At 42.1% G+C, this 20,792-nt stretch overlaps 1 protein-coding gene and 1 long non-coding RNA gene across 2 annotated transcripts; both read right to left on the reverse strand.

Annotated features, from left to right (window-relative positions):
- LOC147140968 (uncharacterized) lies at positions 1-2,890 on the reverse strand. The gene is made up of 3 exons (XR_015088443.1): positions 2,805-2,890; positions 1,797-1,941; positions 1-1,711 (listed from the first exon to the last, which is right to left on the reverse strand). It is a non-coding gene; the product is annotated as an uncharacterized LOC147140968 (long non-coding RNA).
- Positions 2,891-5,896: 3,006 nt separating this feature from the next.
- LOC147140969 (angiomotin-like 2a) lies at positions 5,897-20,439 on the reverse strand. Its single transcript, XM_086043473.1, has 10 exons — positions 20,122-20,439; positions 17,420-18,160; positions 15,838-16,006; positions 13,424-13,658; positions 11,191-11,486; positions 9,935-10,110; positions 8,761-8,862; positions 8,413-8,609; positions 7,913-8,044; positions 5,897-7,069 (listed from the first exon to the last, which is right to left on the reverse strand). Exons 2-10 carry the CDS (start codon positions 18,097-18,099, stop codon positions 6,984-6,986), a joined length of 2,073 nt encoding a protein of 690 aa, XP_085899599.1. The 5' UTR covers positions 18,100-18,160; positions 20,122-20,439; the 3' UTR covers positions 5,897-6,983.
- Between the last annotated feature and the right edge of the window lie 353 nt (positions 20,440-20,792).

Raw genomic sequence — 20,792 nt, forward strand, 5'->3', positions numbered from 1 at the left:
CCAAAAGAGACACGGATCCAGGACAGTACAGTATGTGCATTTCTACCATTAAACCAGGAGGTAGCATTGTTTAGCTTCAAATGTTTTCTGCTACTCCAACAACCAAATGGTCTTTCACATAAGATGGTTTTGTATACAATATTTGTGTCGTATAGCTTTTGTGGCATGCATCTTGTATTTGTACTTAGAGAACTGTGTCTAATTCCTCAAAAACTAAACAAAATAACAGAAAAACAATGATGATGAAGTGTTGGCATAGTAGCCTACCAACTAAAGTAATAATTAGGGAAGCATTAAGATATGTTTCTCGAGTCGAATTAACCTTTTTGGACATTTAAAACAATGTTACTTACCGGTAGTTTGAAATATAGAGGTTTTACTTGGCTGTATCCGGCAAAGGGCGTCTTGAATCTATGAAGGGAACAATAAAATCTTAAGACTTATCATGACATTCTGGAGTGGATAAGATACCCAGGTGTCCAGGGGCTTGGCTTTGTCTACTTTACTAATGTATTGTCTTGTTGCGTCACTATACTGTATACACGCGCACTAAGAACCATCTGGAACCTGCTGCATGAGATTCATGAAAGCCTTCCTTGTGTGGTATTAAAGCCGAATATTGCAATAGGCTGGAGGGTCAGCTGTGTAGCTTGGCTTCAAACACATGGCAACACACAGAAGGCAGCAGTGTTATTCACAAGTGCAGCCTCCCCTTTCTCCCCGGGCAGGCCAGTTGTTATGTCCAAAACAACTCTCGTGTTTTGCTGAAAAGAGTAAAGAAATGATCGGGTGGTATCATCAGCCTAAGTCTGTTTTGAGGTTTTACGTATTAAACAGTCATTTCATGTCTGTTCATTTGCACCGACCCTGGACTAGTCGCTAGTCAGTTGTTGGGCACATATGCCCATAGACAATTCAGAGTTTTCAGTTTGGTAAGAGACATGTTTGATGCATGATTTGGGGAATGTAATAGGAAGCTGGAGCGCACGGAAAAAATTGACAAAATGAGCTGTCAGGTTTTAGAAAGCGTAGTCTCAATTATGTTTTGGGGCTGCTTTGCTACATCTGGGTCATGTTCTGGGAATACTTTGCTACTTCAACGTGTATTATATCTTTGCAAGGAACTATGGAATTCTGACTTGTCTTGAACCTGTGTGAATACAATGAAATCTTAAGATAATGAAGGCATTCGGGAGAAAAATGTGATACGCAGATGTCAGAAAGTTCGTTCTTGGTTATTTCTAGCGCTGCTTTGCTCCTTTCCACACAGTATATCTTGAATCCGAATGTAGCTTGCAATGAAATCTCGAGACTATCAAGGTATTCTTGTCCAGCGGTGTCAGAAAAAGAGAGCAAGGGAAAAGACTCTATGATCAGAGACTCAAATATTTTCACCCTCAGCGTGCCTTGAAAGGAGAATTGGAATCCTCTGCAATGTGCCTTAGAAGTGTAAACAAGAAGATAACAATCCCCAGAACACACCATGAGATGATCATTTGCACGGTTTACACATCAGCAACAATCCAGTTCCTTTCATGGCGATTGTGCTAAGGAAGAAATTCCCATGTGACAGAGGCGGAGAAGGACAAGGGTGCAGGAAAGAAAAAAAAAAAAAAAAAAGCACAGAATCGTTTTCACTGGATGTCAACGCAGAATGGAATTTAACCTCTGGCTCCCATCTTACGTTCCATCTTCCTTCGTCACGTCAGCGCTGGGAAAGAAAGAGCGAGAACGAGGCGGTTGTGACATGTCAGCTGCCTTTCACCTTCGCGGAGGAATGTTGGCCAGGAACTCACCATGTTGTCAGTCCGTCAGGAGGCGAGATAAGAACGCATAAATAAAATTGTTGGAATTTGCATTCCCCATGACTCGGCACAATCTCCTCACCGCCACCTCGTATTCCCTCGGTCCAGGTTCGGACACGTTTAACATGCTCACCATCTGTTTATCAAAAAAGCAAACAATGTTGGAGTCAGTGACCCGAGGCATGTGGAATAATAATAATCCAGCGGGATACACATACCGATCAATGTCACCAAAGGCCCGATTATCAGATGTCTCGGAAAAATTATCCTGAGTGATTAGTGCTCTATGTTCAGAGTGATTTTTCCCTCATCGATCTGCTCTGGAAAATGGTCAGGGTTGACAATCATGAATGTGAAGTGCGGAATACACATACTGAGAATTGGGCCGAATTGGAGCGGTTTTGCTCTCTTCTAATCAAAGTTAATAAAGGCCTGATTATCAGATGTCTCAGAGTTCTTATCCTACAGTGTGGAGTGTGTTGAGAGTGATTTTTCTGCTCGGTTGGAGCTGATAAATGTAAATGTTCAGTATTTATGATTGCCGATCGAATGTCTTTCAATTTTTCTGTAAACTGCCAGACACAATGTTTTTGTAGACTTGACAATTCATTCTGCTGCTACCATCATGAGTTACATCATCAATCAAGACAAGTGAGCCAGTTCCAGAAGCAGCCATGCAAGTCCAAACCATGACATGACCTCCACCATGCTTCACAGATGAGCTTGTGTGTTTTGGATCATAAGCAGATTCTTTCTCAGAACACCAGGATAGTTTCTTTCTTTTTCAGCGCATTCCAAATTGTTATTTTGGCTTTGCCCAATGTTTGTGTAATAGCTCATGTTGATTTCCCATCTTGTCTCATATTCAAAATGATTTGCTTTTCTCCCATAGGCAGCTCTGTGCTCTTCATGTTTGCTTAATAGCAAATGCAGTTTTCGCAGGTGAAATCCTGCAACTACAGACATGCATCAGTCTCATGTTCAAATACTTTTGCTCACGTGAGAAGTGGGTCGCTTCGAAGAAAAGGTGCTCTGTCCTGAGGTGTTCAACACATCCAGAGTTGTCAAATCCTGGTCCTGAAACCCTGCCACAGCTCGTTTACCTGAGTAGAAGCACCTGTGGCAAAAGCCAAACTGTGGCAGGGCTTGTACTTTCTGGGCCTGGATTTAACACATTTAGATGCAAACACCATGAAATGGAAGCTGGAATTCTGAACTTTTGTCTCATATTCATCTTTTGATCTGAAACTCAAATGTCTTCGGTATACAACAAAAACAAAGGAATTGGCCTTGCTGTTCCAATTTGGAGGGGACAGTATGACCATAAAACTATTAGCATATTCACAGACCCCAAAAAGTAAACAACAAAAGAAATATCTAAGATTTCTCAAGGTAGATACATTGAGCTTTTGGCGGCTGAAATTTCCACGTTTGGGCACGGACGATAAGTCATTCTGAAACTGTTATTTTTCATACACTTAAATGTAACCACTGGCTTTGTGTGAGGCCAGGGGTATTCTACTTCTTGAAACTTAGTTGCATGCTGGTGTATCATCCACTTCTCCGGCCATTCCTCACGGAAAGGAATCACTTTGGCTTTTGACAAGCCGATGTGGTCATGTGGCTGCGGGGCTCCGTTTGATTAGTGAAATGGAGTCAGCTGTAACTATGTTTCACTGCCCGAGCACTTGCTGCCCCTTCCCAAATAAAATCGATTAGGCAAGCAATAAATTAATAAATATTTGAATAAATGTTGTGCGTTTACTACCCAACTCTGGCAACGACCTGCTGGGATATCCCAGCCACCAGAGACTTTTAAAGGTCAGGGTGCAAACATTTTTCAGAGTCTGTTAAAATTCATATTCTCATGGGTAATAGGTTTTTATAATAAATACAAGTCATTTCTTGCAAGTTGTCAACCACAGATCGATTAGAAAATAGGTTTTACTATTTTACTCATTCCGAGTGTTTCCGAACCTCTTGGTAGCTCGAGGAATCATGGCTCTAACCACCGGAAGTGACGTAGATTTAGCTAAACAGCTCGCTACACCATAGACTGTACAATTTCCATGCGCTACAAACACATCACATTCAACGGCGAGCAATGTATTGGAATGAGAGGATTTTGAAGCACACGAGCTGACAGAAGGGGGCGTTATTAGACCGTTCATGATTAGTAGTCACTGAATCCTACGGCTACTGTGACGTCACATCTCCGGAAAAGCCGAAGATGAGGGGGCGCGAGATTCAAACGTTAGACGACACATTCTGAATTGTATTTAGAGATGAAACTGCTGTCTACCAACGACCTAATCACATTTTAATGACAGTTATGCATTGTAAAGGGGGTTCTAGGGGGCTACAGAAAAGTTTTCAATGTTTGCACTCTCCCCTTAAAGCGTATATCTTCCCATCTTCATATAGTTATGTGTTGGAATAAGAAAGATGCTAGATAAAGTCGCATACCTTTTACGAGGTCATTGGTACATCATTTAATCAACAGTTGGCAGTTGAGCCGGGTGTGGTTTCACCGCATTCGGCGAACACGCCCACATCATTGAAAAGCGGAGAAAACTGCTTGATTTTTTTCATGTTTCTGAAGCCTCATTTTACACGTGCGGCGCTTTTTCTCTTCATTCAAATTTTGCGGGGTTGTTAACACTTTCCTTAACGGTGTGTCAAATTTAGAAGACCTATTTCTTCTCACTTTGCAGGGACTTTTACAATGTCGGTATGTGTTAATTGTCCTTAACGTGACTTGTAAAGCATGTGAGTCACATTCATGTCATTGTGATGCGTCATTGTCGGTGAAGAGGTTAGGCCCTAACCCTAAACCGTTAGGGTGTACCGTCAGAACTGAAACACCAACTGCCATCGATTCAACCATGTCAAATCCGATTCTGCTGCCCGCATCTCTGAAAAAGCTTATAAACACTTGGCCGGTATATCAGCGGCAATATAGAAAAAATAGAAAATTGTCTGTAGGAATGCAGCACATGTTGCTGGTGAAGGTAGAGAAACCGACCGGAGGAATTTCAAATAGTATTAGTGGCTAATCTGGGAGGGACCAAGTGCCTTTCTTTTTCCCGTATAGGGTGTCGCAAAGGGAATGCTTGGCATTACAAGCACGCATCTTTGGTGGCGAGGAGGCCGCCCCGAGAACTGAGAAGAATGCGGATCTGGTAGTCACTAATGAGGAATGAGAGTCTCATTCTCTCGCTACATGGTGGAAATAAAGGACAGGAATGAGGATGTGCAGTATCAATGTGAGGTAGGAAGAGTTTCATGGACAAGAATAGTGAGGATTTGGCACTCTCAGGGTTCTTTTTATGCCTGCGCTGAAAGGTCACACTGGCACAAACACGAGCACAATCCAGTGACATTCAATAAAAGGTCATAGTTTATTTTCCAATAGATACTCTGCGAATACTCACAAAATATTAAAAACAGCTTAATATGATGAATATTAAGAATATTATGAATATAATAATATGGTGACAATTGTAAACACAATTACAAATGTCAGGCTATACAAAACTGTCATCATTTTCAAAGTAAAAATATTAAAATTATGAAATATCCTTTTATGAATATGTCTAAATATAACCTTTATGAAGTTATTGCCATTTTTTTAAGCATCCATTATTACTCAAAATTTGGCCAGGGTATGAATTATTTTGGGCTAACCTGAAAAGTTTTATTTTAAGCCATTTGTACCAATTTTTATTCTTAACCAGAAAATCAGTCAATATTGAACACATTTAACCATTTCTGATTCTTTGCCCTGACTATTTTGCAAGCAGATGGGAGGATAAAAAAAAAAAAAAACAAGAAAAAAGACACCACAGGATAATCAGTCAAGATAATCTTTTAGAGCCATTAGATAATAGGGTTCTTTGCTGACTTTGATCTTACGGTTGGGAAATGTTCAAATTCAGTCAGTATTATTGTAAAGTCGATTAATCGATGACATCATTGATATATTTTAAGCATAGTACAACCGTCTCCTCAACTAGTCGACTAAGCGGGTTTCAACCCGCTTTAAAGTGACCATTGAGTGTTACAATTGAAAACCAGGAAGCCAGGTCATGTAAATTCAAATGTTTTATTGCTTTATGAAATGTCGAGTGAAATTCAACTGTAAAAACCTTCATAACGCTGTGAAGTTTGACAGAAATGACTGCTGGAAGTCAACACTCGCTCGGTTGTGTCCAACTTTTGACTTTGACCGCGATTGTCGGCACATAACTTAAAAACAAAACATACATAAACTCTTTGGCGTCCTGCTCAAAGCACTATATTATCTACAACAATAATAATAATACAGATCTCTGAATAAAAAATATACTTAACAATAATAACAATAATTAACCTGTGTTTGTTAGTTCAAAAGCTCACAGTAAACACACAAAATGTTGTCGTTTTTAAACTCCCACCCAAACGGCATCCCAACCAGCAGAATGTCCGCAAGAGGGAGATGACACATGCATACGCACGCAAACCAGCTATGGATCAACTCGACCCTCCTCACACACATTTACAAACAACATCAGGTCTGTGTCAGTTTGGCAAAAACAAAAAAAGAAACATTTATACAATAAATCGCATCTGTTCACGTGTTCCTTGGCCTTAGCTGAACCGGCTGCCGGAGCGTCGAAAACACGCAAAACCCGAGCGATTCAACAGTGTTTCTGTTATAAATTAGTGAGCAACTGGGACGAAACTTGAGGTTATTCAGGTTAAAAAGAAAAATCCACATTTTGTCGGAGGCGAAGGCTGAATATTTACAGTATCTCAGAGAGAGAAAGAGAGAGGCTTAATTAAGTTCATATTTGGGAAGTTAAATACGCAGCTTTGTCATTCACTGGACTGGGGAAATGAAATTAGAAAGAAAAAGAAGAAAGGGAGGAAGGAAGCAGCAATTGTATCCATTTTAAACAGTATATAAATATGTTGGCATCACAATCCAAAATACTGTCCGAGTACCTGGGAAGAGTCCTGCGCCGACTGCCTGCAGCCGTGAGTCAGAGCACAGCTCTTCCTCGAAAAATAGGGAAACAGTTCTTTTCCCCAGCCCCATTTATTTCCCGCGATATTCCGGCCTCTTACATCCAATATCTTCTTCCTTTGACAGACTTCACACATTTCGGGAATTCTTTCTCACACTGTTCGCTCCTTTTAAATAAAGATCTCCACTGCTTCCGAATCCAACTCTTCCAGGCCTCTGAAAGGGTTTAGTAGCAACTTCTTTGGCGTTGTCTTATCTGCAGGAAAATAAGATACATTTTTATTAGGAATTGCAAGAAATGGTCAAATTTCCCCCACCCCCCCAAAAAGCAATCAGTTTACTCAACGAGAAAGACTGAACTAAATTATCGCTTAGCCATTGGTCCAATTTTGTTAACCTAACAGCATAACTGCCTTTTTGAATGCATTTGTAAAGCAAGAAAAAAAACACAACAAACAAGAAGAGTAGAGTTGTCTCGATTCAGTTTTTGCAGATTGCCGTAATTTGAATGACTGACAATCCGCACAGGCACTTTTTAGCAAGCACATCGGTATTTTTCACTGAGATTGTGACAGATAAAAACGACTTAATTATGCTAGTAGGCTAAAAACTTGTTCAACAACAATTCAACCATTCAGTTAAGGTCACACGGTTTAGTGTCAGCTCTTAAACCTTTCTACATTTCTTGCATGCTTTAGTTCTCTGTTAATGTGTGAAAAAAAATGGTGAATTAAAAAAAAAAAATGCTGGCAAACCGGAGGCTGGTCTGCTATCAGTGACTAAAGGTTAACAGAGCATTTTTAACACCCAGACAGGCTTCCGTGGAAAAATGTGCTCAGTCGACAAGATGCTCAGCGTTTCTAAAGAATGCATGTTCCAGATAGTATCTCTTAAGCCACGGCGTGGTTAATCAACGAGAGAAGCCATCAAGTGCGACACTCCTTACAGTCCGCTTTTATCTTTTTATGGCGCCGATTCCCAAAACGTACGCGAGTCCCTCACGCCACACTCATAAGAATAAAAAAAAGCAATCATTGTCTGCCGAGTGAATGATCAGTTCCTCGTAAACAAAAAGGTGCATATCTGGGAGGTTACTCACCGGCGTTGAGCTTGCAGATGCCGGCGGCCTCGTTGCCTTTGGTCCCCTCCGTCTGCCGTTCCAGCGTGTTGGGTTCCGACTGAGCGCCAAAAGGATGGCTCGGCAACGTCTGGTCATCGGACAGACTCTTACCTACGGAAATAGGAGTCAGAAAAGTCAACCAGACTGAATTGCTAGCAGAACTCCTCAACATATTTTTTGCACCCGATAACCAACAAGTCATTTTAGTTTTGTTGAAGACTCTAAATTGTCCACAGGTGTGAATGTGAGTGTGCCCAGTCCAGGAAGTACCCCACATCTCTTACAAAAAGTCTTCAGAGGTTAATTGAAGACTCTAAATTAGGGATGGGCGAGTACCCATATCGGATACTGGGCCGATATTGGTCTTATTTCAAGATATCGGGTACTCCGATGCCGATACCAGCGAGAGATACTTTAGGCAAAAAAAAATATCCACGAGCTATAGAAATCAGAGGGATTTTTGCATTTGCCCTCCTCACCTCGACTCTTGGCGGTGCTCTTGGCTGTGAAAATTGAGGGCGTGGAGGAGGCCAACCTCAGGGGCGCGCCAGCCGCGCTCAGGAGGTTGGTGCGGGGACTCTGTTCGTCCTTCAGCCCCTGGTCCTGGTGAAGCCGCTGGGTGAGGATCTTGATCACGGCGTCCTTTTCCAGGATTTGAGCGTAGAGAGCGCGGATCCTAAGGGACAAAAATAGAGGCGCATACGGCATTAGTTAAGTGACAACAAGTGGAACTGCCTAATACTCTATACAAAAACAAACACAATGTAGATTAGCTTCTGGCTAGCGGATGGCAACATAAGCCAAAGATTCTCCAAAGAGGTTCTCACCTGTTCTCCATTTCCTGATTCCGGAAGTCCGCGACCGGCAGGTCCTCGTTGAAACTGTTGTTGGAGGAGTGGCAAGGCGAGTGGTTGATGATGGTGGTGTCTCTGAAAAAATGTAAACAAATGACCTTTTAGCACACATTCAAAGGATTTGTTTTATAGTATAGTGAACTAGTGGCAATTACTTCTGTAACAACATAAGACGGAGTCAAAGCCCTGGCTATTTGGAAAGTAGTAACTGATGACAAGGAAGTGATACATCTGGAATTTTTAAGATCTTTGTATGTGGGGGAGGAACTAAGTTTAGCCTGGCTTGTTGGTTGGAGTTAATGAGAGTCCTTACGGTAAGGAGCATTGTTCGAATCAAATCATTTGTCGGTCATTTATTTTTTAAGGCACTAGGTGTTGCGAGATGATTTTCAAGTGATATTGAAATATTTTTGGGGTGGTTTCTAGTGTGTTATAGTTTTTCATATATTTCTGGTTTAAACCATGGGTGTCCCACTTTGTGTTTCTGAAACGTGCTAAGGACAATTGTTTCAACTCTATGCTAAGCTTATAAAACATTTAAAGAAATAAACGGATTAAATGTGGTGTTATGATTGAAAAAGCTGTATTTCTATTAAAAGAATTGCATGACATGTTGCAACCACAAAACAAAGCATTTTTTGAATAAGAAAACAATGTGATATCTTAAAACTAAAATGCATTTACAATTTTGAATGTTAAAAATGTGAAATTTTCAATAAACTTTTTCCTTTTCTTTTTTTTTCAAGCATTCAACTTAGTGTGCTATGTTTCACAACTATAACTTTTTACTGTAACCGATTGATGTGGGCTGTGTTCAGTCTCATTAGAATAAGTGCCAATACAATAAAAAAACCTGAAGCGGGTTGCTAATGACCACCAAGCTGGACTCTCCTATTAATAAATACAGTGTACTTTGACTTAAAAGTTTTTCTATAATAAAGTGCTATTAAAAACACACACACTTTTAAAAAAGTATTGCATAAAGTTGGCAATTTTTTTAGCCATTTTTTTTGGAGTGGGGATGTTGGAATGTCATTGTCTTTGTCTTAAGTTGTACCTTGCTAATGTGATTTTAAAAGACCTAATATCGGCCGATCAATTGGTCGGGCCGCACTAGATTATCACTGTTACTGTGTAGCATCGGTACCTTTGTGCGGCAGCGGTGGCGGCCACCTCCATGGCGAACTGCCTCATGGTGCTCTCCTCCAGGTACTTCTGCTCCCAGCGCACCATGTCGGCCTCCAGCGCCAGGATGCGTTCCTCGCGCTCACGCAGACGCTCTTGGAGGGAACCCATGGTCACTCCAGGTGGTTGAGACTGGCGCTGTTGAGAAAAATCGCAGGTGAGAAACTCTACTCGGGGGATGTTTTTCATATTCGTATTATTCTCTTTCCAAAATTTGCTGTGCCAAGGCAGAGATATCTTACAGGAGAAAAATGTCAAAGACAACATGTGGATACACGTCCATGTGTTCTTCAGTCCTGCCCACTATACATTTACAGTATGATCAGGACTCCAGCTGTAACATTTTGTGTTTGGTTAGGTAAAACTTTTGTTCATTTATTAAAATTAGCATTATTTTTTATCATTATATAATTGGTTCGTTGATTTATTGTAAATAATAAAACACTAATAAGTCAATTATAAATCATAAAGATAAAAAAATAAAACAACTTATCTTTTAGCTTTCATTATTAAAATGTGTTTCACATACACATTTTTATTTGTATTTTTTACCTCATCTAAGACTGACCTGTGCCATCTATGCAGAAAAAAGATAATATTCATACATATTTTTTCAACTAAATAATTGATTTGTTATAATTGAATTAATAATACAAATGGAATGAATTATTTTACATATTTTAATTACACATTCTCCCTTTTTTATTTTACATTTACACATGTATGAATTGACCTGACCAGTCTGTACAAAAAAAAAATCAGACAGTAATTTCAAAATGTAGATGATTCATCATAATTACGTATGAATAATACATTTGATTTGTTTTTATTTTATTATCAACATTTAAAAAAAAAAAGACATTTCGCATACTAATTTTACCTAATATGTTATTACCTCACGTATGTCAGTCCATTAAAAATCCAATTTGAACAGAGAAATGTGCCTACCTCTGGGTCTATTGCACCTTCTGCCATCTAGCTAGAGTATTTAATTGTTGTGTCTGTCACTAAATGTAGCTGGCGTAGAAAGACGAACAAAGATACATTATTTGTAGTAAATAAAGTAATAATTTTCAGACCAAAACAGTGAAATTGGATCATAAGAGTGGTTGAGAATTGGCTACAAGCAACTTGTGTGACTTTTTTATTTAGTGGAATACACTTGGTATCTAATGTCAAATATGTGCCTTGGCTCAAGAATGGTTGACCTAAATGTACCTGCTGTGCCCTCAAACTCCGGAGCTCCTGCTCCAGGCGCGTCCTGAGCTTCATCTCCAGGCTCTCCCTCTTCTCACAGGTGGACTGCAGCTGAGCCAGGGCGCTCTGGAGCCTCTCCACCTTCTCCACGTAGGCCCTCTTCCTGCGCAACTCCTCCTCCAGCTGACGGCCACGTCCCCGGGCCGCCTCCAAGGCCTCCTCCAGCCTCCTGCTGCGGAGATTCTGCTCCTCGGCTGCCGCTCGCAGTCGCCCGGCTTCCCGCTCCATGCGCTCACGTTCCACGTTCTGCTCCTCGTCTGTGAGGGAAATCAAAGGCACAACGCACAAGTCCAAAATTTGAGTCCAGATGTGCTTTCAAAGTGCTGAGGTACAGGGAGAAATTTGCATCCCTAAATGCCACAGGAATGAAAAAGTGGTTTTCAGGTTTCTGAGTTTGGTTATGTGAAATTCAGCTGAGCCGTGATTGGTCATGACCTGAGCAACTGTGATGTCATTTTCAGTTGACGGCAAATGACAAAATGGTCGCCCCCCTGAGATGGATTAAAGGATTTTGCTGCTTAATTCATATTCCACAAACACAATATTAATCGGAATACGTTGTAATGTTCGGACTAGTGAGGATGCATAGAAAATATTATCGTAAAGACTTTTTTTTCTGAAAATATTCTTTGTTTTCAAAGAATTAGGACTTTATTACTGTAAAAAAAAAAACCCACCCCAATCATATTTTTCTGAGAAAAAAACACGTTATGATAATGTCCTATTTTTATCAACAAAACTTGTAATCGTTACAAGAACAGAGCCATATTTTGTCGGGATAAAGTCATAATATTGCCTGAATACAGTCAAGACTTTTCCCAGATAAAATCATAACATTATGGTATCAAACTCAAATTTTAACAAGGGAAGGAATGTATTTTAACAAGGCGATTTCAATAACTACAGTATTCTCTTAATATTTTCTAGGCTGGGAAAAATGCCTTTTTGTTGTCTTTAATCAGTGTGTTTACCATAATAACCAAGCATAACTCTGATCTGAACCGACATTCAAAACAGTTTGACACCCAGGTTTAGAATCTTAAAAATCTTCCCTCCATTCCAGCAGGAAAAAAAAAAATGGTGGCCCGTGTTCATTTAGTGAAGCACTTGTGGAATGCCAAGAGGAGCTGGGGGAAATCCGCCCTCTCCCTTTGACCCACATAGCGCTTTGGAATTCCTCATCAAGGCCATACAAACACCAGCACTCTACTTGATCCCGGTTCGCAGACAACATAAATCAGTCCAACAGCAGGTGGGTGCGGTATGAGAGATTTCGAGCCACTTCATTCCACTTCTGTCCGTATTACGTGGATTGCGTTTTCTAAAGCCTTCTAAAGAGGCTGTGGAGGTTACGCAAGGTAAATTCCCGCATGTGTGAGACTCTTAGCTACAAACGGACCCCACGACATCTTAATCCAGTCAAGAATGTTGATTATAATGGAGATAGGACAACCAAAGCGGGGTACGCACATGGCCCCACAGATGATGAGGAAAATAACGGCGTTGCACACGAGGTGACCCAAACACACAAAGATGTTTGTTGTTGTACCAAAACTGACCTGTGAGAGGCAGCATAGTGCCACAGGGCATCCGGAATGAAGAAGAGGCTAGGCTAACAGTTAGCTTATGTAAACTGGCTCAATTCCAGCTGCAATTTGTTTTTTAACACACATTGGTGATTTTAAATATAAAACATCTTTAACATTTACCATTGCTGGCCCTGATTGTTTTCCCAGGCAGGAAAAAAAAAAAAACACTTTACACACCCCGCATCACAGGATAATATTTTAGCAATCATAATCTTCACTCATATGGATTTTGATCGGACGGGGTGAATCCACTTCACATTTTGCCTGATTATTGCATATCCACTTTACATGGGCCTTAATTTTTGTTTTCGGAGCAGATCGGGGACGAAAAAAAACAACTTTCAAAAACAGTCAACACAAGAGGATAATCTCTCAGGATAATCTTTTTGTGTTATCAAATCATTTGTTCTGTGTACCTTTGATCAGAGGGGTGGAATGATACTCAATTTAAGCCTGATTCCGATTGTCTGCCCAACCGTTTTCAGAGGAGATTGGGGAGGGAAATCACAGGATAATCTTTTAGCGATATCAGATAATGAATCGGTCTTTGCTGACTTTGATCGTCATGGGTGAAAAATGCTTGAATTTTTCTCTTTGGGACTCACTTTGCTCAAGGAGTTTGGCCATGATGTGCTGGTTGTGATCGGCGACCTGCACTTCTTTGGCGACGTGCGTCCGGGCATTTTCCAAATTCTCCTTCAGGTCTCGGTTGAAATCCTGCAGCCGGCGGATTTCGTCCACCAGCCTCCTCCTCAGCGTCTGCTCCAGAGTCTCTCGCTTACTGCTGCCCTGCATCAGTTTCTCGTAGGCCTCGGAAATACGCTGGATTTCCTGCTCCAACTGGGAGAAGGACAGAAATAGACAGAGAAGGAATTTTTCGGTTAACCTTCTGACCTGACAGGGAGGAACTGGAATGTTGCTTTTTGTTGCTACACGACATACTACTGTGGTGTTTAAGCGGTATTAGCATTATGAGGGGAATCTTGAAAAAAAAAAAATTCTCCCCTGTAAGGACTTCCTGGACCTACATAGTTTGAGAGCCCCTGACATGGAACTTACAGTACGCATATGTACATACATTAAGCTGTGTGTGTGCATGCTACATTTCCCAGAAGGAATTCAAAGCCGCACCACTCCCCGTGAGACTGATTTATTTCGACATTCCTGAGGGCTGATAGCCGCCATTCCAGGTGCGAGCAAACACACACACACAACTTATGATACACACAAAGAGCAGCACACAGCGGTCTGCGGAAGGCTGCCAGCTCAAGGAAGGTGTGCATGCCTGTGCCTGGCCTGTGGAAACGGACCAAAAAAAAAGAAAAGACACCCACTATTACAGGCGTGTTTACTCAAAGCTGTGGCCTAAGAGGGGAGAAATCTTTCCACCCCTGCTAGTGATCATTCTTTTCAGTTGAGACAAGGCCAGAGCCATGTGACATAACTCCGGAGATATTCTACAGACTGGCTGAGGTACTAAAAAAGTTTGTTTCCATTGCGGTCAAAACTTGTAAGCCATGTTTTCCAACCAAGCGCAGGCGTTGCCGTTCCGATTAGCTCATAGCAGCGTGACGCGCAGTAAACCCCCCCCAATGGATTCAACAAAAAGGAGGTGAGGACAAGCTTTGTGTGAGAAACGATGCATTTTGTACTATTCTCCCTGGATCCCTTAAGCCTTGTACACACATACCGATTTTTAACATCGTAACAGATTACACACCTAACCATAGCTCCACATTATGATACTCGGGCCCGACTGGGAAAAATCGCTCCTAACACACAGGATAATCTTTTCGAGACTTTCGATAATCTGGCCTTTATCGGCTTCAATCGGATGGGTGGGAAAATGCTAAAATTGGGCCCAATTTGTGTCCTTCCATCTCATGCCATAACTATGGAGTCTGTGGCTTGGCCTAACTGTGTGTTGACCACTCACATAAGGATTTGTAGATAGTGAACAGGTGAAACACTTACGATTATCGGAGCCAGCTGTTTGCGGATGAAAAATCACTTCATCCTCCAAACCACAGGATAATTACTGAGGATAATCTTTCAGAATTATTAGCTAATTGGAAGTAGGTGAAATGTTAGCATGTGGCTCGATTGTCGCTATGTATGTACGTCGCAGCATAATTTGCTGTTGTAGTATTTCACCTCACAATCGTAAATATCTAATCATTTAACAATCACGATTGTCAGTCAATGACCTTTTTCAGCGCAGACAACACCCCGGCATAATTCCAATTAATTATTATTAATATTAATATTATTAATTTTTAAGCCATCCGATAATTGTGCTGCTCAAATCAGTCCCATTATTGATAATTGTAAACTCCACTGGTAGCTTTTTTTTCTTTTCTTTTTTTGCCACCCAAGAAAGTCCGTGAAAGGCAACCCTAGCGACCAGTTGTCTGCATTCTCTCGGCCTCCTCATCTGCACTGCAGCGATGCAGCTGCCACCTTGCATAGCGCGGAGGGCCAAGCAGAGGTCACACGACTTTGTTTAGACACACTCCTCCCATTGTCATCGGCAACGCACGTGTGCGCTCGCTTTAATTCCAAACAGGCCATATCGATTTTTCAGGGCCAGCAACTGGATCGGGTGGTGAACCGCACGCAGCTGACGGGGAGGCGGAGGGTGAGGGGTTGCCGGGTTCACTGGCAGGTGGCAGCCTGCTGTGTAAAATGTGAAAGGTCCCTTTTGTTTGCAGCCAACTGCACTTTGTGCACATTCTGGCTTTTGACTGATGTTATGCTTACGCATCTTTTTTTTCTCCAATGGGTGGCTGAAACTCACTCGGTGAAATCGGAATTTGCGATTGATCCCGGTTTGCTTTTTGAGATGCTCTGGAGCAAGGAAGCAACCCACTATAGTTGTGAAGAGAATTTATGTTTCAGGTCCAAACAAGGTAAAAAAAAAAGAAAAAAAAAAAAGTAGTTAGCTTTTTTTTTTTTTCCTTACGTGTGTGGTCAACATCAAGTTTAGCCAAGCTACGAATTCATTTCTCCCTGGCCTTACCTTCTGAATCCGACCAGTCTTCTCCCGGTGAGCCTCGAGCTCTTGCCTCAGCCTCTCGTTCTCCATCAGCAGCAGCGCCACTTGATTGGGCTCCTCCAAGACAGCAGGGGGCAAGCCGGCGAACGCATCGTAGCAAGAGACATCAGCAGGCGGCCCAGACTGGATGTACCTGGGGGCGAGACATTGTTAAGTGACACCATCCTGGATCGGAGTCAACCCGACCACTGTACGAGTCTTGGGGCCAGTCTGGAGACTTGGAAGGCTTGGACAATACGGTCTCTATTCCAGCTCCTTAGCCATCAGACCAGTCGGCTCCAGTAAAGAATGTAAAGTGAGGAACTAGACTATTTTTAAAGGCCAAAGTCAGCATGTAAGGTGTTCCATCCGCAGCACGCCAAGCATTACAAATACCTTTGGACAGGGCTGCGTTCAAAAGAAGGAAAGTATGAGTCAAGTATATGTTTATGCCGTGACATTTTGGTAGCCGGGCCTTCAGTGGGGACTTACTCCACAATTATCACGTCAATATTTGCGAAATTTTATATACAAAACAACTATACCTGTAGATCATCCGGAGCAGTTCGCGATGAATATTTAGCTAGTAACATAACCAAAACCTAATAAATGTAAACATTATATAGCTTACTCATCAGCGATGCTGTTTATTAAATGAACTGTACTGTATTTTGGTATGCAGGTCTTTCCAGACATCTGACTAACCAATCAGTGGATGGGAACTGAAACAGGGAAATGAAAATGTAATTTGGATTTTATTGTCATTGCACAAAGTTCAGGGCAACAAAATGTATTCCCTGACATTATTGTTGGCCAGCTATCTGGAATTTCAAATCTGATCTGATTAAGAAACAGTCCCATTGCTGATACATACATATTAGTGAATATTCGTGAGTACTTAACGCCCCTTAAAAAGGTTTATTATTGCCAAAAGATCTTTGCTTTTGTTTAAATGAAGCTCCTCAACTCATTTTAACACTGTTCGTGGACACCAAGAAGCCATAAGATGGTGCCAGCGAATGACGGAGTATACAGTGGTTTAAAAAAAAAAAAGTTGCAAATGCCGAACCACTTAGACTACTGTATGCGAAATAAGTTTGAATTCAATCAGACAGCACTACGAATTCCCAAGAATCTGCTCAGATTAGATTAACATGGCTAAAGTCTGATTGGACTAAAAAAAGTCCAACATCCACAAAGACATACTGGAAGCAGTGCAGCCAAGAGAAACACTACCAAACAAAGAGAATATAACTGGGAATAAATTCATGTCGCTAAAAGTCAAATTTAGGTTGTAAATGTAGGTCAGTGCTTCTGATAGTGTTTCAGCTAGCCTGATAGTCGCTCACTGTGAGGAACTAAAACTATTTTCGAAAGGCCAAAGCAAGCATGTGAGGTGTTTCGGCCACAGCATGCCAAGTATTACAAATACCTTTGGACCGGCGCGGCTTTATAAAGAAGAAAAGTATGACTCAAGTATGTGTTTACGCGCAACAAGGAGCCACACCACAGAGTGTGATGTCATGCCGCTTCTTAGTGAATAGGCGCAATTAAGCTCAATTTGTACCTGTGCTGCGGGGCCTGCGCAGGCTCCTGGGCCTGGTGTGGGATAAATCCTTGTCCCTGGATTGGAGCCGAGTACTCAGGTGGAGGGTTGCGTTTCTCCGCCCACTGGGTGTAAGCCAGCTCCGGGTAGCTGTGAGAGGCGCTCTTGAGCGCCTCGGCCTTGGCGACTGCGCCGTTCCTCTCCAGAGAGATTTGCATGCGGTGCTCGCTGAGGGACCGAGCGTGGGCACACTTCTGCTCTGTCTCGTCCACCTCCTCGAGGAAGGCCCCCTCGTGGGACTGCCTACCGGGGCTCGGCGGCGCCCAGTGGGAGGCCAGGTACTGGGAATTCGCCTTGGCCTGCTCGTAGGTGGGTAGCTCCTCGCCGTGGAGCTGATAGAGTTGAAAGGCGCTTTCAGAGTGGTGGAAGTCGCCCTGGTGCTCCTGGCCCTGGGGCTCTTGTCTGGCGGAGAGCTGGGGGAACGGGGGCTCCTCCTGGGTGAGACTCTCCAGGGAGGACCGGGGACTCCGGCCAATGTCGCCCCCCCCACTGCTGGGCCCGCTGTTGCTCCCGCTGCCCCCACGCAGGGCCTGCTGCTGGATGGCGAGTAAGGTGCGGGTGTCGGTGGGGTTTCCGTAGCGAAGCTGCTCCTGGATTAGCCGGTGCAAGACCGTACCGGACGGCTCCTCGGTGGACGTCATGCCGATTCTCGCGGGGGATTCTGTTTTGATTCTCCTGATTTCACTCAATTGGCTGTGAAACCTACAGACGGGGAGGATGTGGTCGTATTAGCATTGCGGATGACAGGTCATGACACATTCAAATAGTATTTAAGCCGAAGGGTGTTGCTACACTCAGGCCCCAAACAAAAGCTTCCTTCCCTCCAATTTCTGAACCGCTCATCCTCACACGTCATGAAAACTGAAGCAAACCAGACTATAACCTCCAGAATTAGTCTCAATTCGATTTCAAGCTGTAACAATGTGAATACAGAGTGGTCCAAGTCCACTTCACCTTGAATTGTCACTGGAATGATGAAAGTCCCTTTTCATAGTAGCCAAAAGCATTCAAACAGATTAGATTTGGGCCCCAAAGAGATTTAGCGGAGTTGTGAACACTCCACATGAACTGATCAGAACCCTCTAAAGCAAACCAGATCCACACTACCTCCAGAAATGGTTTCAATTCGACTTCAAGGCTTATCCATGTCACAATGAACGGTTTCTCGAATTGATACACATGAAATATTTCTTTGATTTTAGCATTACGCTTTGAAAATCTTTCCGGCGGGTGAAATCGTGAAGAACGTGAATATGACGTCATCGAGGGCACGTCTCTGACTTGAAGTGGGCGGACCCAGCTCACGAAAATAAGAGTTTTCTGCATCTTTTTTTAGGCCTTTTCATTACGTTTTTACCAAAGTAATTGGAATCTCATTATTATTATTATTTATACTTTCACTCCTTCTTAGGGTAACTTTTTTGTATCCCTCACACTTCAACGTGCAACATGAACGCTGATCAGATCTTCCTAATGAAAACCACACCACCTCCAAAAATGGTCTCAATTCTATGAAATATTAGCTAAGCAGAAAAATCCACCCGTTTTTAGCCATCTCAGGAGCGGCCATTTTGTCATTTCTGTCGACTGAAAATGACATCACAACTACTCAGGGCTCAAGTAACGACCAATCAGGGCTCAGATTCAGAAAACAGGTCAGGTCAAAAGTGGTCTCAATTTGGTTTCAAACTTGACATGCGCAACGTCAACAGAAAGCGGTCCAACTTCACTTTGGTCCTCTTTCAAATAAACTTGCCATGTGAACCCCGAAAAAAAGAATGGTGTTCCTTTTGAGATAAGCAAATACCCATCAAACAAAAGTTTGTTTTTTCTGCATTTGGCAACCAAACAAAATTTGTGCAATTTTTGTGCTCATGTGAACCCTCCATAAGAACTGATCAGACCCATCTAATGCCAACTGGAATCAGACCACTACCAGCAGTGATCTCACAAGACGGAGTGCCGTAGGTTCACTTTGTCTTGCCTCTTTCAAATGACCACCCCCATAAGTGGTTTCAATTAGGTTTCAAAGCTTACCATATGCTTATGTGAACCCTCCGTAACAATTGATCAGACGCTTCTAAAGCAAATTGGGCTCCGTCAGCTCACCTCTCAAAATATTTCCAATTTGGTTTCAGTGTGCAATGTTAACAGAAAGTTCCCAATGTACATTTTGCCTTGGGTCTTCTTTCTAATGAACTTGCCATGTGAACCCAAAACACAGAATGGAGTCCCTTTTGAGTTCAGACTATGCATCTTTTGTTCTGTGGATCAATGTAGCTGTGTATCTGTCAAACATGTCACGCATTTTGTGAGTGCTAAAGATTCGAATAAATGTTAAATTAAAATGATCTAAAAACAAGCACTTCTAAGTCCCTACACTCTCTCAACAGCGACAACATAAAAATGTGGAGACTTTTTTCCATAGCAAGCAAGAAAAAAAAACGCATGCGGCCAAAATTCCAATCTCAGGGGGGAGCAAAAACGGACAAAACCACCCCTGGCCCGGGGGAATCACGTTTACTTTTTCCATCTCGCTTTGAAATCGCCTTAAAGCGTTAAAAGGAAACTTTGAAGAGTTTGTTCATCGTGTTTGTAAGGGGAGGTTGGGGTGGGGGGGGTTAAAAAAAAAAAAAAAAAAAAGACCAGAAAGTCAGTCTTACCAGCTCAGGCTCTCATCCCATCAGCAAAAAGTGTTTCTCTGATGTGTGGAAATCCAAGTTTTTGTATTAATTCCAGCACCGTATGCGTCTTGTTTTTTCTTTTGGTTGACTTTGAGGAACTAAAACGCGCGTCCTCCCCTTTTGCTGCTGCTGTGTGAAATGCTGCTTATGCTGGGGGAAGCAGGCGGGCCGATAATAAGCCAGCAGGGAGGAGGGACCGAGCCGGGAATGCCAGGAATGTTCAACTGGAGCTCCCTCCGGGGAATCAGACGTGTAAAAAGCAGCCAGCGGGGGTAAGAAGAAGGAGGAGGACGAGAAGGAGGAGGAGGGGCTTGCTGGGCTTTATCCTTTTAACATGCAGCACAAAAAAAAAAAAAAAAAAAAAAAATTAGGCTTTTGTTTACAAAGCTGTGCGTTCACATCAGAGGTGCCAAAAGTACTCACACCCTGTGCTTTACTTGTTTGGAAAAAGATTTTAGTTAAAGTAGAAGAAATGATTCTACCCCTTTAAAAGTCAAAAAGTGCAGATTTTGACATGTACTTAAGTACAAAAGAAATGATATATTTGTACTGTCACTTACAGTACATACAATATTCAATTTGAAATCAGCAGAATTTTTAAAAAATAATTACCCTCGTTTATTAACCCAATTCAGCAATTAATGGCCAAT

Source organism: Filicampus tigris, chromosome 10, assembly GCF_054856515.1.
Source record: "Filicampus tigris isolate MCC_2025a chromosome 10, RoL_Ftig_1.0, whole genome shotgun sequence".
Lineage (NCBI taxonomy): Eukaryota > Metazoa > Chordata > Actinopteri > Syngnathiformes > Syngnathidae > Filicampus > Filicampus tigris.

Coding starts and splice junctions, on each gene's coding strand:
- LOC147140969 (XM_086043473.1), bottom strand. CDS start 18,099: ATGACGTCCACCGAGGAGCCGTCCGGTACGGTCTTGCACCGGCTAATC. Junction 10,111..11,190: donor GGAGTTTGAGGGCACAGCAG/GTACATTTAGGT, acceptor TTTTCTCAACAG/CGCCAGTCTCAACCACCTGG. Junction 8,863..9,934: donor GCCACCGCTGCCGCACAAAG/GTACCGATGCTA, acceptor ACATTTTTTCAG/AGACACCACCATCATCAACC.